At 38.6% G+C, this 18,749-nt stretch overlaps 1 protein-coding gene across 7 annotated transcripts in view; it reads left to right on the forward strand.

Annotated features, from left to right (window-relative positions):
- Positions 1–18,749, forward strand: part of grip2b (glutamate receptor interacting protein 2b) — a 396,185-nt gene that overhangs the window by 317,213 nt on the left and 60,223 nt on the right. For all 7 annotated transcript variants that reach the window (XM_087304607.1, XM_087304608.1, XM_087304605.1 and 4 more), the window contains exon 10: positions 15,508–15,648. In XM_087304607.1, the coding sequence (XP_087160733.1) occupies positions 15,508–15,648 (141 nt within the window). The remainder of the gene's footprint in view (positions 1–15,507; positions 15,649–18,749) is intronic.

The following is an 18,749-nucleotide window of genomic DNA, read 5'->3' on the forward strand; positions in this document are numbered from 1 at the left end:
AAATCATTCAGAACGCAGATAGAACCTTATAATTTTTAGGTGGCAATGTAGCAAATCTACTGAAAAAGTTATTTGTAAATGAAAAGTTTTGTTGCAAAACGAGATAGATCCATTTTGAGAAATGTTTGTTATTTGACATTATTATTTAAGACATCAACAGTCAAGTTCCTTCACAATTTTTATACATTAAACTATTACTTGAACTCAGTGAAGTCCAGGAACACGATATTCTTCAAATCAATTATATATTTCTTAAACTTTGTCCATAAATAGTTCATAAATAAGTTAAAAAAACATGCAGAACTGCAACATATTATTTTAACTTTGTCAAACAGCTTAAATTGGTAAAACAACCAAACAAAACAAAAAAACAATACATCATAAATATATGGAATAGTATCTATAAAGATTGATTGATAACAATAAGATTCTGAGTTTTGGCGGGTTTTGGGTTTTGGTAATCTCATATTAGAGCAATGTTATTTTAAAGAATGATAATTAATCCATATTAACAAAAATAACTGTGAGCAAAAGAAAGCAGGTGAAAAACACACCATGTGCGATAATGAAAGGATGATCACAAACACACACACACCAGGCAATTGCACACATAGGGCTCAACCTGTGCAGTACACATGCCCTTTTTAGTCTTGGATAGAAAGTGCCCTTCCAAAATGATAAAAAGTGCCCTGCGATAAACCCCCTCCCGCCCTTCGGTAGGCGCGCGACAACACCGCTCTCGAGTACGCGCGCGACAACACCGCTGATCAGAACCCCCCCCCAACCCCACCAACCCTCTTCAAAAAATGTATCATGCACATGCCCTTTGGACCAGGCCCGTGCAGAGGCTGTCCAAAGGGCATGTGCAGGATAATTTATTTGAAGAGCGCGGGGGGTGGAGGTAGGTGGGTTGTTGTGTTTGTTGTTGTTGTTGTTGTTGTCGTCATCGTTGTCGCGCACGTACCGAAGAGCGGTGTTGTCGCGCGCGTACTGATGAGCGTTGTTGTCGCGCGCGTTGTGATCAGCGGTGTTGTTGCTCGTGTACTGTAAAGCGGGGGGGTGAGGAGCGCACGCACTCAAGAGCGGTGTTGTCGCGCGCCTACTGATACTGGCGGTAGGGGGGAAAGGTGTGTGTCGCGGGGGCACTTTTGATCATTTTGGAAGGGCACTTTCTATCCAAGACTAAAAAAGGGCATGTGCTCTGCACAGGTTGAGCCCTATGTGTGCAAGTGCCTGCTTTGGACAGTCTCTGCACGGGCCTGACACACAAACACACGCACACACACACGGTTAAGCCATGTTAAGCCAATTAATATTCTGTTCAAAGAATGGTCAAAGCGAAAGCCTCCTGTGCGGGAGTTCTTGAAAGCAGCAAGGCCTTTCTGGTGCATGAGCATAACTTTTTGTCTAGTCTATTTGATAGAGAACTGATCACATGAGTTGCGTTTTGTGGTGTTGTTCAATTATGTTCCACTAGATGTCATTACAGGACAGTGGGATTTAGTAGAGAGAATTAGAAGAAGAGAGGTAGAAGTGTGCTGCCATGTACATGTGTGTTCTGTTGAGTGAGAATGGCAGATGTTTATTAAACTTGTAAAAGGACAGTATTGGCCTCATTTTTGATACAAGACATAACAAAATTGGCGACGAGGATGTTCGCATGAATCTTCGCAGATGGCTTCAGTGAGCGCTCCCTTTCCAACTCCTTTTTTGCCTTGTCCTGGTGAGCCCGTGATACCGTTACCGACATGGCTAAAAATGTTTCGGAATTACTTGCTCGTCATTAACGCTACGGGGGAATCCTGGCCAGAAGCAAGGAAACGGGCTTTACTACTTCACTGTCTTGGAACAGAAGGTCAAAGACTGTTTTATACTTTGCCTGCTACCGGTGACAATCTGGAAGATGCCATTAAGGCTCTGGAACAACATTTTCTGCCAAAGAGAAATGTGGTGGTGGAAAGACATGCTTTCAGGAAACGTGCACAGGCTCATGACGAGACAGTTGTGCAATACATTGCTGCTTTAAGGGACTTGGCTACTACTTGTGAATTCGCTGACACATTGGAGGATATGCTACGAGATCAGCTCGTGGAGAATATTGCAAATCATCGCATTCGGGAGAGATTACTGCTGGAGTCTAACCTGACGCTTGATACTGCCATTACTATTGCTACGCAGCTAGAGGCCGCTGATGCACAAGCTAAATCAATCTCAGCCAGCCAGTCTGCAACTGTACAAGCTGTGCACAATGTTCCTTCGTCTGGACGACAACGTACAAAAATTAAACAAAAGACTTGTACTTCATCAAAACAGCCTGCTCCACGGACATGTTTTCGCTGTGGCTCGGACAAGCATCTTGCGAATGCACGAACCTGCCCTGCTGCATCTGCTAAGTGTAAGAACTGCAACAAGATTGGACATTTTGCTCGTGTATGTCGATCTGTTCCTACACATTCAGTACAATCAGTGGAGTTACCGGAGGTCTATGTTCTTCATCTGTCTAATTCAAATGACCGCTTACTCTGTGATGTGACTGTAAATGCACCATCTGCTCAACCTGTGACTTTACAGCTTACAGTAGACTCAGGTTCTTCAGTATCCATCTTGCCAAAACACTGGTATGACATGCATTTCGCCACTGTACCATTACAAGCTCCTACTGCCCGGTTGACCACGTATTTAAAGGAACCAATCTCTGTCTTGGGTTGCTTACATTCTACTGTGTCCAAGTTTGGTCTCACATGCCCGGCAGACTTCTTTATTGTCGAAAATGGCACTGCTTTGATGGGCATGGATTTAATTAAGGGACTGAAACTCCAATTTGATGGACACAAAGTGATATCGCCCTCTCATGTTGCTTCTGTGTGCACTCTGTCGTCTCCTCCGTTGAAGAATGTCACGTTGGGCTGTGTGAAAAATTTCACACACAAGGTTACTGTCTCTGACTCTGTGCCTCCAGTCAGATGTAAACTTCGCCGTTTACCTTTTTCAGTGAGAGATGCTGTTTCTACAGAATTACGGCGTCTCACAGAGGCGGATGTTATTGAAAAGATTGATTCTTCTCCATGGGTATCCCCAATTGTGGTGGTACAAAAGAAAACAGGCGGGATACGGATGTGTGTGGATTTGAGAGGGCCCAACAAAGCGATCATAGTGGATAGTTATCCTTTACCACACATGGAGGAGATGATGACGCTACTGCAAGGTGCCACTACATTTTCAACCATTGATTTAGAGAGTGCGTATCATCAAGTACCTCTTCATAAAGACAGCCGTGATATCACTGCGTTTATTACGCATGAAGGACTTTTCAGGTTCAAACGGGTGCCGTATGGTTTGGCTTCGGCCCCTTCTGCTTTTCAAAAAATGATGGCAGTTATCCTGGATGGACTTCAGAATGTTGCAAATTACCTCGATGACATCATAGTCTGGGGACGTACTGTACAGGAGCATGACGTTGCACTACAGAATGTTCTACAGCGCCTTAAAGATGCTGGATTGCAGCTGAACGACTCTAAATGCCAATTCAGAAAACAGGGCTTGAGGTTTCTGGGCCACAATGTGACTGCGCAGGGTATTCATGTGGACCAAGAGCACCTGTCTGCGATACTCGATGCGCCTGAGCCATCAGATGCTGTTCAGTTGCGTTCATTGCTAGGACTTTTGTCTTGGTATAATAAATTCATTCCCAACTTTGCTTCAGTAGTGGTGCCTCTGCGTGCATGTCTAAAAGCTGAGAATGGATTCTGCTGGTCTGAGGAGGCGCAAAACAGCTTATCAGAGGTAAAAAAGTTGCTTGTTAACAGTCCTGCTCTTGCACTGTTTCACCCTGAGTGGCAGGTGGTCATTTCCACGGATGCGTCTGCTTATGGACTGGGTGCTGTCTTCTCGCAAATAGACCCTGATGGACAGGAGCGCACCATTGCTTTCGCTTCCAGAACACTTTCGACTGCAGAACAGAAATACTCCACTGTGGAAAAGGAGGCCCTGGCTTGCGTGTGGGCAGTTGAGAAATGGAGGACATACTTATGGGGCCGCAGATTTATTCTACGGACTGATCATCAGGCTCTGACCACATTGCTGACCACAAAAGGAACTGATCGTGCTGGCATGCGAATAGCACGGTGGGCCGCTCGGTTACTATGTTTTGACTATTCAGTTGAATATCGGGCTGGTTCTGAAAACTACACTGCAGATTGTTTGTCTCGTTTGCCTCTGCCTCTCAAAGGTTCAACATCAGATTCTGAACCCGAATTTGTTGCTCTGGTGTCTACAGCCCTAACCGCTATATCCAAGGAGGAGTTTGCTGCTGCCTCTGCTTCTTGCCCTGAGCTCTCGGCACTACGCACACAAATTAGCTGTGGCTGGCCCGCTTCGCTTTCTGCCTTGGATCCTGTTCTGCGACCATACTACAAACTCAGGAATGAGCTCAGTGTACAAGCTGAATTTGTCTTTAGGGGAGCTCGTCTGATAGTTCCGGGAACGTTGCGTGACTCCCTGGTTCGTATTGCACATGAAGGCCATCAGGGAATAGTGCGAACGAAGCAGCGCTTACGAGAAATCTACTGGTGGCCAAAAATGGACATAAGTGTCATGGACAAAATCGCTGCTTGCCAATTATGCCTTTCCTTGGATAAGACTGCTAAGGTTTCTCGTGTTCCACTACAGCCTGTTCCATTGCCTTCTGCACCTTGGGAGAAGTTGGCAATCGATATTGTCGGCCCTTTTGAGACGGCTGTCTGGGACTGTCGATATGTTATAACACTCATTGACTATTATAGTAAGTGGCCTGAGGTCGCTTTTACTGCATCTGTGACTACCAAACAGGTTACTTCATTTCTGAGCACTGTCTTCAGTCGGCATGGCAATCCAACAACCATTGTGACCGATAATGGTCCTCAATTCACTTCACCGGAATTCAGTGCATTTTTGAAGGAGAGACAAATTTTGCATATTCGTACTGCAAATTATCACCCTGCTGCCAATGGAGCTATTGAGCGCTTTCATAGAGTGCTCAAAAGTACGATTCAGTCGGCCATTCTCCAGTCGGTTTCGTGGAAGACATCTGTTACTGACTTTCTACAAGTGTATAGAGCTACACCTCACGCCATCACTGGCGTGTCTCCTTTTGAGTTGCTCCACGGCCGAAAGATGCGTACTAGTCTGAACGTTCTGGCTCCGCCACCTGCTGTTGTTGATCCTGTGCTCCTTCGAAAGCGTGTAATGGCACGGCAGGATCACATGAAATCACGATTTGATCAAGCAAGTCATGTCCGTCCTACTTCTTTCAAAAAAGGGGATAAAGTGCGGATTAAAAAACCAATGCATGTGATGAAAGCTCACCCAAAGTTCACTTCTCCTGTGGAGGTAAAGGAAAAGGTTGGCCCTTATACTTACCTTTTGGAAGATGGTAAGAAGTGGCATGCCTCCTGTCTCGCTTCTGTGCCAGATGCAGCAGCAAAGGGAAGCGGACACACTAACACTGAACATGGCCAGTCTTCTCATGCTTCCTTGTCTGAAAGCTCTGGAACTTCTGAAATTGTTCCTCTTGAGAAACGCCAGAGTAGAAAACCAGCTTGGCTGACAGACTATGTTTCATAAACAGTGAAATGCACTCCTGAGATTCATTAGGTTGCTGTGTTGTTAAAAGTGAATATACAGTGACATTGTTACTTGTTATATTCTGTTCTTATTTTGCTCCTGATGCTTCTTGACTGAAGGGTTCTTATTGTTTCAATTCTGTTATTCTTAACTTCTAGTTTGAATCTTTAACTAACCGGGGAATATGTGGTGTTGTTCAATTATGTTCCACTAGATGTCATTACAGGACAGTGGGATTTAGTAGAGAGAATTAGAAGAAGAGAGGTAGAAGTGTGCTGCCATGTACATGTGTGTTCTGTTGAGTGAGAATGGCAGATGTTTATTAAACTTGTAAAAGGACAGTATTGGCCTCATTTTTGATACAAGACATAACACGTTTCCAGTCACAATTTCACGCAAGAAAAAGGGAGCACACCAAAGTTTTAAACAGTTGCACACATCACAACAGCTTTGGTGCAAGTTATCATCCTCTCATTCAATATTCACAGAAATTATTTAAAGAATAAACTTACAAAGGACACTTAAATGTAGCCTTGCAGACAGGTCTCTTGTGATGGGGAGGAGCCCAGGAAAAAAAGGCAGTACTTCACTGTAACCCCTGGCCTTCTTCTTGACATCAGCGGAGACTGACAGATGCAGGATTGTTTTATTTTGGTCCACTTTTGCACATTTTTGTGAAGTTGAAGGCTACATCTTCATCTAATAGTTTGTCGGCATGACACAGACCAACATCACTCTCATTACTGAGCAAACTCGGAGCACTTCTTATCTGTTTTAGCTCTCTTTGCCACTGGTGCTTTACCACTGTTGTTTTCACATCTGGAAATTTACATATGAATAGCATGCTTACTGAGTGCTGTACTGAGGCGATATAGGAGAATCCATCCAGTCCTTACTTTTATACGGATTACATAAAAAGAGATGATTTGTTTTAGACTTAAATTGGTTATTGCATAGGTAGACATATCAAGCTTTACATAGATATCATAAATCATCATCTTTGTTAAATATTTGCTGAGTTTCTTTTCATTTTAGTGACATGTTTTTCTGACCACAGTCTGCACGCGTCTCATGCATACGCTTGTAATGACAATGCCTTGTGGGCGTGGTCGCATTAAAACTGATGAGATCAGACTGAGAAACTAGACAAAAAGTGCGTTCGACTTCATGCAGCGCTGGGCAGATTGATCGAAATCTGTCTTAAAGTGGTGCATGCTGGTTAGAAATCTTGTCCGGATTGATGCTGCACTGACGCCATGTGACTGTCACATGTGGCATCAAAGTACCGCGATAGCGTTCCGAGATCAGACGGCTGATACAGACCGTGCAGCTTCTGAAGAGCGGCTGCAGGAGCTCTGATGACGACACCGATATTACACGATTGGCCGAGTTCACCACATGACAACAAACACGTGTATTTCGGGTTTTGAACTTACGATTCAAAAATTTCAAAACAAACAATTCCCTTTTCATCCCCTCTCTATCCTGTACACATCTTGCTTATTCAAAAACTACAAATATTTTACTACAGTATCATCTTTTGTTAAATAATCTGGTTATAAAGGCTGGATTGTTTGCACAGACTGTGCAAACAATAAACAATTGTTGGATTGTTTATTTTCACCTTTTTTATACAGACTATTTACCGCATTCAGCTCGACGAACGAATTAAATTATATATTTTAGTGAATAACCTATATATGAACTCAAATATGTCTTACAGACAGACAAATATGTCTTACAGACAGACAAATAAAATAATGATCATCATTGATCCTGCCACCCTAAAGCTTTCTTAACAAATTAAGTTAAAGAACTATTGTATTAAATAATTATAAAATGATTTTATGATTATAATATAAATATATATTTTATGTCCTGTCTAGCCATTTATACCTGCTCTTTCTGGGAAACATCAGCTTAAAGTGTAGCTCACTTATTTTACCTTTTGTTCAATCTTTTTGGATTAAAGTGCTTTTTTTTTAAAAATGCTTTCATTATCCAAAATAATCTTATTTATTAAAATTTAATCAAAACATCCGTTTTGTGTTTTACATTGGAAAGTTTTATATCTATAAATGTACATTAATGTAAACCCTTTTTAGCACATTCAAAGAAGAAGTATTGGCCTAAAGAGTGATATTTAAACTCCTAGAATTTATGCTTATTGCTTTGTATTTAATAGACCTGTTCGTTTTTATATTTATATTAACCTCTCATTTCCCCTTATTTCTCTTATGCATTTGTTATATATTTTAATCATAATTATTGTTTAAAAAGGAACTATAGTTTGTAGAGACTGTATTCTGTTTTTGTTGTTATAAATAAAAATTAAAAATGATGGCGCCATGTGATCGGTCATCATGACGGCAACAACTTTGAGCCCCGAAGTGTCCTGCTGTCCGGCTTGACGGCTCCGTTTTCAACTCCGCCCCCGCCTGTGCTCGGCTAATCTCGTTGATCACCGGCTGCAGCTGTGTTTCATGTCAAACGCACCTATAGCGTTGATTTGATACTGGTTACTTCATCAAGCAATGTTTGTTTTCAACATGCATAGCTGCATTTAAAAACTAGACACTTTAAGCTTTCTAGAGATGCATGTCGCGTGTCTGTATGTTTTGTTTCCGCAAAGTTTCAGCGCATTTTACTGATGCGCATCTAAAAGCAGTTCACAGAGAGAGAAAAGATAGAATGCCCACACTGTTTGTATTCTTTATTTTGCAAAAGCACACACGGTTGTTGTTGTTGTCAGTGTACATAACAAAAAGTAGACACATAACAGATTCGATTGATGTATTGACCTTATCTGTACGATCAAAACTGAAAGTGTCATTTAAGTTCATATCAGCAGTTTGATGACACTGGGTCTTCGATCCCAGGGGGTTAAAAGACTAAACACTTTATTGATATAGCGTACAACCAAGAACATGTGGTCAGAACACAAATGAATCGCAGGTAATTAAGTATTAAGCGTTTCTCCCAAAGAAAACTCTGTCTAAGCAAAATGCTAGCAGGCGTTTGTAGCTCCTCTGACGCTCCGCCTCTTTGACCTTTTTTGGTCATCTCCAGTGGTTGCGATGATGCGCAAACAAAATGACAACGGTTGGTCACGCCTACATGTAGCTTCATTTACGCTCTGCAGAAACCTATGTGTAACATCACAGAAACTACGACCATATCTTTTACCGTCTATGGTTTACACACTTAATGGTAATACCTCATTGGTTTATTTCTTTAAGAGGCAAAACAGTCCAGTGATTTATATTAGTGTATATAAATAACAATGTGTATTAATTGACAAACTTTTAGCACAATATGGTCCACACTGTTCGTTTTCTGCCTTCGCATATAAAAGGGGTGCAAATAAATAATCACAGTTTTTGTCCGGCATGTCTTGGTTTGATATTGGGCTACAGTCTGCTGGCTTCATAGGGTGAGCAGGTCTTCATCATTAAATCAAGCAGAATGAGAATCTAATTAAACGAGATGACAGAACAACATCAGCATCCATGTTGTCTCATCCTAATTTGGGCATCCAAAGATACATGTGAAGTTTATATTGCTATAATTAGCAAGACTATTAGGAGCTCCTGTAGAATAAACAGGGAGAATGGCCACTGCATCCCCCGGAAAAAGTCTATTAAGAAGGTTTTGAGTGATTCCTGTAATCATTTACCGTTTTATTTAAATAACCATAAAATTTGTTTATCACAACTTAAAATGAGACTACAAAAAACAAGAAAGGTTATAAAATAAGTTAAAAAATATATATACCAAGTTTGTTCACACCAAAAACAATAAATATAAAGCTATGCAATAACTATATTAGTTATTGACAACACTATTGACGACTATCTTCATTAAAGCAGAAACTATCTAGTAAATTTATTGGCTAATAACTGTAATAGTGCACACAGATGTCAAAACAAATTATATGTATAAGAAAAACTAGCATGACCATAACTATATCAATGTACACTAAAGTGTCTAAAACAACACTATATTAGTGTCTACTTGAACAATGACTATATTACCAGTCTACACTAAAAATAAATGTTATCACTGAAACCAGCAAGTATTTTTGCATAAAAAAATAATAACTATTAACATTCGCACCAACAAGGACAGTATCCACACTAACAATACATATATTAGCGTAGAATCCAATAACTATGTTAGCATTGAGACCAACAATAGGCAAGGCAAGGCAAGTTTATTTAAATAACTAGTCAACACCAAATATTAATATATTAAATATATAATATTAATATTGAAGTCCACTGAAATAATTGTAAGCATAACAATAATATAATGGCATTCACATTGTAGTATCTACAACGATAGATTAGTGTCCACTAGAATAATTATAAAACAAACAAAAAAAGTGCTAGCATCAAAACCAACAATATTAGTGTTAAAAGCATAACGATGTCAATATCCACACCATAAATGATTGTTAGCATCCACAAAGAAAATAATATGTTAGCATAGAAAGAGTAAGAGTAGCATTCACACCCATGGTAGCTATATATGCATACACACCACCATTGCTAAATATATTAGCATTCACAAGAACAATAACTGTTATTATGACTATAATAATAACTATATTAGCCAAAACAACATTGCAAATCATTCTGAAAGTGATTTCAATTATTCTGTTTTTGTTGTGTCATTATTAATGTATTTATGTTTTTATATATATATATAAATGGTTCGCTAATCTATAGATAAATGAATATAATATTGCTACAAAAATCACACTTCAAAGAACTTGGTACATACACTTTAAACTATAATAACATGCAAACCTACACAAACATAAGGAGAACATGCAAACTCCACACAGCAATGCCAGCTAACCCAGCCGAGGCTCGAACCAGCAATCTTGCTGAAAGGCAATTGTGCTACCCACAATCCCATTATTATTATCATTATTATTATTATTATTATTATTATTAGTTATTTTATTATATATTTTACCTTTTTAACCTGTGTCTAACTTCAAAAGTTGTGTTAGTCATATTATTATTATTATTAGTTATTTTATTGTTACTTTTAAATCTTTATCTAAACATTAAATGCTTGTATAAGTCATAGTATTGGTGTTGTTGTTATTATTATTATTATTTATTTTATCTTATGGGCGGCACGGTGGTGCAGTGGGTAGAGCTGTCGCCTCACAGCAAGAAGTTTGCTGGTTGGAGCCTTGGCTGGGTCTGTTGGCATTTCTGTGTGGGGTTTGCATGTTCTCTTCGTGTTCATTTGGGTTTTCTCTGGGTGCTCCGGTTTCCCACACAAGTCCAAAGAATTTTGGTAAAAATCTGCAGATTTCTGCTGAATTATTTTGTGAGTATCATAACTAAAACCTTAATATGTAAAATAAAAAATAATATCTTCTTAACTTGTATTTAATGTTTAAAATGCAAATCCAATTAGATTCACTTCATTTGGTAAACAAAGAAAGTCTCTCATATAATATCTCTACGAAAAGACAAAAAATATTACTGTACAAACTGAATTATGCCAAAATCAGATGAACATTTTCATATTAGACAATAATATCACTGTAACTAATTTAAAGACTGAATAAATATAGATTTATACATATTTACTCAAGAAAATGAACAGAATTAATGATAGGCTAAAAATCTGCGGAAATCTGTAGAATTCTGCAGAAAAAATTTGCGGAATTAGCTATGGGTGAATAAGCTACATTGTCCATTGTAAATCAGTGGTTGTGTGAATGAAAGTGTATGTGTATTTCTCAATGAGGGGTTGCAACTGGAAGGGCATCCACTGCGTAAAACATATGTTGGATAAGTTGGTGGTTCGTTCCCCTGTGTTGACCCCTGATTTATAAAGGTATTAAGCTGAAAAGAAAATTAATGCATGAATGAATATTAATTTATTTTTTACATTGTAACTTTTTTAATAAACTTCAAATGCTTGTTTTAGTCATATTATTATTATTATTATTATTATTATTATTATTATTATTATTATTATTATTTGTTTAATTATAGTTCTGCCTTTTTAACCTTTGTCGTAGCTTCAATTGCTTGTTTTTAAATATATATTACTAAACTCACTTTTACATATTGATGCTGAATCTTCAAATACCTGTTTTAACCTATATATATATATATATATATATATATATATATATATATATATATATATATATATATATATATATATATATATATATATAATTTTTATTTTATTTAATTACTTAATTAATTTATTGCATATTCACATTGATTCTGAATCTTAAAGTTCTAGCTATTTCTGTCTCCTCAATTGTCTAAAAGAACTTTGATACCCATCGATTTCAATCTGCAATATGTTGCTATGTAATAAAATTGCACTGACCTCTTCAATTTAATGCATAAAATCATAAAATCATTCACCCAAGTTCATATTTTTGGGCACAAGAACAAACATCCCTGATGCATATGAACAAGTAAAATGAATTCGTTTCCGGCATCTGATCTGTCATGCTGAAATATTGAAATATGATATATAGGTCATTCCTGCCATGCCAAGAAAGGCAGTAATGATGGAAAAATATATTTGTGAATGTGATCTATTGAACCCGGCAGGACTTCAATCATGAATTGCCACCCACTTGCGGAGCCCAAGTCAATAATATAGAGAAACCTGACCCAGGAAATAAATGGAGTTTGATGTTTTCGCTGTGTCACTCCTACATTACTGATTCAGATGTTATATATGCTACCGTTGGAGATGACCTTGTTTGGGGAGGATATGCAAAAGCGTGTTTGGGTAGCAGTTTATTTGAGGTCTCTGAGATTTCAGTCTTGGGATTTGATGTGAGGGTGAAGAGAAAATTTATTTTGATGCATTTGCATACTAGATAGACAATGTTTTGTTTTTTGAAACAGCTCTCAAAATGCCGATTTTAGGTAGAAAGCTATTGAATTGATGCTTACGATTTATTGTTTGCATCAAAATAAAATCACTATAAAAAGGGAGGAACAAAATAAATAAACTAACAATTTAAAAGTTAAATAAATAAATAAATTAAAATATTACCTAAAATGTAAAATACCATGTAATGTGATAAAATAATTTAAATGTGTACACATTTATATTGAATTTATACTTGAATTTTTGCTACATTTCTGTCACAATCACCAACGAAATAGCCTGTGCGGATCACTGGAGAACTACACATGTGCCACTTTAATGAACTACAACTCCCATCATGCACCTCACACACACACACACACACACACACCCTGATTACACATACACAAGCTTATATTGGACTCATTACTAGGACTACAAAGACATCTCATTCACATACACACACTCTTTGCTGAGTCTTGTTTATCTGTAAGAGAGGATTTCAGGTTGTTTCCTTGTCCTGCCTACGGTGTTTTTTGACCTTTGCTTTGTTTATTGTTTTATGTTGTTTTTTTACCTGTCCCTACCATTCACCTGCTTTTCTAACTAGGCTTTAGATTACCTGTTTGCTCCTGTTTTGGCCATTGCCTGCCTGACTATTCATTCTAAAGCTGCTGGATCCTCATCTCCATTGTACTAACTCTTTACAATTGAAACTCTTTACAATTTTAAAGTTCTTATTTTTTATTTTATTTTTTTAAGGATATATTTTTGTTTAGCTGTTAAGTATGCATAGTTTTACATTTACATTTTGAAATGTAAAAACTTTTTTTTTACATATTTTACATTATTATATTATTAAAATAAGCTTCTATTATTATTATTATTATTATTATTATTATTATTATTACCATTATTATTTTATTTATTTATTTTTTCAGTTATTATTATTTTCAGTGTCATATTATGATATTATTAATTTCAAATTAATAAATTATCAAATTATGCATTTATTGACATCTCTGTGACCTAATTTTGTATTTCATATAAAAAGTAAAAATGTGAAAATTCATTCTTTCATTTTCTTTTCGGCTTAGTCCCTTTATTAATGTGGGGTCGCCACAGCAGAATGATCCACCAACTTATCCAGGAAAAGTTTTACACAGCAAATGCCCTTCCAGCCACAACCCATCTCTTGGGAAACATCCATACACACTCATTCATACACATACACTATGGCCAATTTTAGCATACCCAATTCACTTATACATGTCTTTGGACTGTGGGGGAAACCAGAGCACCTGCAGGAAACTCACACAAACACGGAGAGAACATGCAAACTCCACACAGAAATGCCAACTGACCCAGCCGAAGCTCCAACTAGCGACTATCTGGCTGTGATGCAATTTAAATTAAACAGCAATCTTTCAGTAGAAGTTCAGATTAAAACTTTTTTATTTATACAGTATGTCCGATTTTACCACATTTTAACAACATCTCCAGTCCCATACTTGTTCAGTTTGTATTTTACGTGAAAGACGTGGTTTTAAAAAAGCAGTATTGTAATCTCCTTACTCGAATTAAGCTTCCGTCACATCAGACTTTACCGCCATCATTCCTGGTGTTCTCAATTCCCGCATCAAGAGACGTAGCAGACGAGCTTAGCATAAGCCACAAGGAAGAGGGATTTACCGCTCAAATGCTAGAAATATGCCTCATTGCTGCTCAGATAGTAGTATTTAACCTGGCTTGGGGAGAAATCTGTCAGAAAGTGGCATTTCTAATGGCCTTGTCACATAATGTGTGGCAAAAACACAAACATGATGCTAACAGAATGCTAATATGTAGCATCGCATTGCATGTGTATGAGTTTAAAGGTCCGTTTAGTAACTTAGAAAAGATTTACTGTACAAAAAAAAAGGATCTGATGACTTCATTAAAACTTAATATGTAGTTACACACACAAACACACACACACATTGAACAGTGTTTTTTTAAGCTTCTTATGGTTTATTTTTAAAAGCTAAAGCTAAAGTTAAAGCTAAGTTGATGAATGTTGTGTTACTCAAGGGCTTTCGCCTTATTAATTTTTCTTCTGTTCTGGAAAATTCATCTTAAGTTACTATAGTATTTTGATAAATCTTGTTAATCAATAATCTATGCTAATGACCAACAATGGGTAGCTAAAATATATCTAGCATGTCCAAATACACATGTATTGTGATGTATATGAGGGTAAAGAATCCTTTTAGTTTACATTTTATATAAATTGTGTTGTATGTATTTCCAGAAAAATTTAGGTGCTGTTGACAACAAGATATAATTTCACAGTAGTGAGATACATTAGAGAAACATAACTACACAACATAAGATGTAAAAAATGAAGTCACAGTTAAAAGCTATTTAATTAGAAATTAATTAAGAATATTTTATGCTGCTCTGCAAATCATTGCCATTTGATATCCAGTCCTGAGGCAAGTCCCTTTGTGAATCTCTTCCTTATAACGCATTATTTTGCCTGTTTAATATATCACATTAAAATAACTGTGTTTTTTTTTTTTTTTTTAAGTCATTCTTCTGCTACTGTCAGACCTACAGCACTGCATTATGATTGCTTGGAGATACTGCTGCGGTCCTGCAGAACAAATGAGAACAAGCACATGCACGTTCACAGAGGCACTCAATTACACGGCCCGCCGCTAGCAGCAGGACTTTATTAGCCTGTTTGCTAATGAGCTTCTTCATTGTTTTTGCATGCACATTCATTTCCCACAGATCAGTATTAGAGGCACAAATGCATCTTCAACAGATCCTCAAGACTTCATATGATGTCCAAACATGTATTAATGAAAATAATATTGAAAGTGTATACATTTTTATGATATTTTGTGTCATTAAATATGTTAGAAACATTAATGTCATCAACATGCTAATTCCTTTTAGCAGCATGTGGTGGGAGCAATATTGAGTGTTCATATTGCTTTTGAATATCATTTTGTCATTTTCTGATATATTTTTATGTCATGTGTTCAGTGAAAGTTCAGAAAAGTGACCACCCTCACTGCTGGGACCCCTGTGTGAACTACTGCCATTCTCAACATCCTGGTCATTGTAAGACATCGACGTGGACATCTGCTTCCAGCAACCCTTCCAGCTCTCAGGATTACTGCAAATGTAACTACAGTGTAAAATGCTGTTTTTATTTCATTATAAGTAGTGCTGTGTACTGTGTATATTTTTTGTGCATTCAAATATATGCATGAGCATTTTGTATAAAATATTTATGTATGCATATATTATGTAAATACAATCTTGCACATAATTTTAAGATGTGAAGTTAATTTGGCTAATTTGTACTGGCAATAACCACTGAAAATTTGCGGTCACACTTACATTTTCCAGGCACTATTTAACTATTAAACTACTTCCTGTATAGTTAGATATCCAGGACTTTAGGATCCAGCACTTTAAGGTCTTTTAGGCACATTTTTGCAAAGATTTTGTAAAAAAAAAACAGTCCCTGAACATACTAAAATCATAATTTACAAAAAAAAAAAAAAAAAAAGGAATTTCTAATTGCTTCTCTTCCTACAACTTTCAGCCTACAGCCACCAACCATGGCTCAGACCTTCAGATAGTGCTGAAGATTTTGGCTATATCTTTTGTAATTGATCTGAATTACAGTTTTCAGAAAACAGACTGTCGAATTTGTAAAAAAAAATAAAAATCTTAGAGGCTTCTTTGAGGGGGTGAAAACATTTACATACTCAGTCTAGCAACATGCCAAAAACATGCTAGAGACATGCAAATTAATTCTAGTGGAATGTATAAAAATTAATCCTGGCATTGTAAAAACATGCTAATTTGTGTTAGCAAAATGCTATAGATAACCACTAGTATATTAAAAAAAAGTATGTACTCGTCACAACTGGGATACATGCACTACCTGACAAAAGTCTTGTCGTCAATCCCAGTTGTAAGAGCAACAAATAATAACTTGACTTCTAGTTGATCATTTAGAAAAGGGGTAGAAGGTAGATTTTTCAGATAAATCATCTGCTGAATGGCATCCCAATCATCACAAATACTACAGAAGACTTATTGGAACCTGCATGGACCCAAGATTCTCAAAGAAATCAGTCATGTTTGATGCTCCTTCTCATACTTCAGCCTCCACATCAAAGTTCCTGAAAGCAAAGGCGGTCAAGGTGCTCCAGGATTGGCCAGCCCAGTCACCAGATATGAACTTTATAAACCATGTCTGGGGTTAGATGAAAAAGGAGTCATCCACAATATTAATTCTTTTTCCACTGCACCTTGACTTTATAATTAATACTGTTCATTATTTCTGTTAAATGACAAGATTTTTGTCATAGCAAAGACAGACTTTACAGTCTTAAAAAAATAAATACAAATCATTATTTTATTTTGTTAAAATAAGCGTAATCTAGAGGCCTTTGCCTTTCATGTAAGCCACTTCTAATACCAAATGATCAACTAGAAGACAAGTTATTATTTGTTGTTTCTAAAATTTGGATAGGCAAAAATCTCTTCATGATGGATCCACCAAAAATCTCTTCATGATGGATCCACCCTGTCTACTGTCAGACTATGTCTGTCTGTCTATTAATATATATATATATATATATATATATATATATATATATATATATATATATATATATATATATATATTTTTTTTTTTTTTTTTTTTTTTTTTTTTTTTTTACCGTTATCAATACTAAAATAAACAATTAACTGTCACGGTCGGTGAGGGGAAAAGGAGCGAGGACTCAGGTGCAGCAATAATGGGTTTTTATTTAATTATAAAAATGAAAACAAAAAGGCAAAACAAACAACCCCGAGGGGGAAAAACTCTAATAAAACAAATAAATGAACAAACAAACTTGACTGGCTGGACAAGACAGGGCTAGACACAACAGGACAGGAAACTTTCGACGACGAACTCACAAAGGACTGAAAACATGAGGGGGATTATAAAGCAAAAAAGTAAATTGACAGGTGAACACAATTAACTAATAATGGGTAAACAAGGAGGGTGGGACTAGACAATAGACGGGAGAGCGCATGACACAGAGAGACAATACAAGCCATGCGCTCACATAACGCAACACTGAAGCACACGACAAAAGCACGTGACCACAATGTAAACACCAAGCCACGTGCTTTGACAAGAGACGCAAGACACGAGCACACGATAGATAAATACCTTACCGTGCGCTCACACATAAGCAACGCGCATGCTTCATCTCAGCGCCAACCAAAACTGAAACCAACTAGACGGAGGCGCCGAGAATAAAGCAGCGCGCTGCTGACAGAACAAACACAAACACTAGTACAAGAGCGCGCGCGTCTGAGGGACGCAGAGCGTGCGCGGCCACATCATGTGGCAGCGCGCACACTCTGCGTACACCCACGACGGCGCGCGCGCACACAGGGACAGAAACAGGACCAGACATTGAGTAGTGTCAGAGCTCTGCCACCAAAACAAGAATTTACAAGACCAAAGTGGCAGAACCCTGACACTAGCCCCCCCCAAAAGGGAAGCCACCTGGCGTCCCTAAAGGGAACATCCAACAAGGTACAAGACAGACAAGAAACACTACAAGACAACAAAACAGGCAACATCAACAGACACAAGACAGGGAGGTGAACAGGCAAGACGACATGTTGGGTCTGGCTTGGCTTCCCTCCCTTCAAGACAAACAAGGGAGGGATGGGAGGGCAAGACCAGGGAGGATCAGGAGGGACAGTCCAGGGTGGATTCAGTGGGTCGGGGGCCCCGGCAGGGAGCCAGGGTGGAGCCGGAGGGTCCGTCCAGGGTGCAGGGAGGGAACACCAGGGAGGAGCAGGAGGGACGACCCAGGGAGAGTCTATCAGGGGAGACAAGGCAGGAGGTCGGTGGGGAGCCGGCTGGGCTGGAGGCCTGTGGGGAGCCGGCTGGGCTGGAGACCAGAGGGGAGCCGGCAGGGCAGGAGACCAGAGGGGAGCCGGCAGGGAAAAGAGCCGGGCTGGGGCCGGCAGGGCAAGACGTCTGGTTGGGGCCGGCAGGGCAAGGAGCCGGGCTGGGGCCGGCAGGGCTAGACGTCTGGTAGGTGCCTGCAGGGCAAGGAGCCGGGCTGGGGCCGGCAGGGCTAGACGTCTAGGTGGTGCCGGCAGGGCAAGGAGCCGGGCTGAAGCCGGCTGGGCAAGGAGCCGGGCTGGGGCCGGCAGGGCAAGACGTCTGGGTGGTGCCGGCAGGGCAAGACGTCTGG

This window comes from Danio rerio, chromosome 22 (genome assembly GCF_052040795.2).
Source record: "Danio rerio strain M-AB ecotype USA chromosome 22, GRCz13ab, whole genome shotgun sequence".
Classification (NCBI taxonomy): Eukaryota; Metazoa; Chordata; class Actinopteri; order Cypriniformes; family Danionidae; genus Danio; species Danio rerio.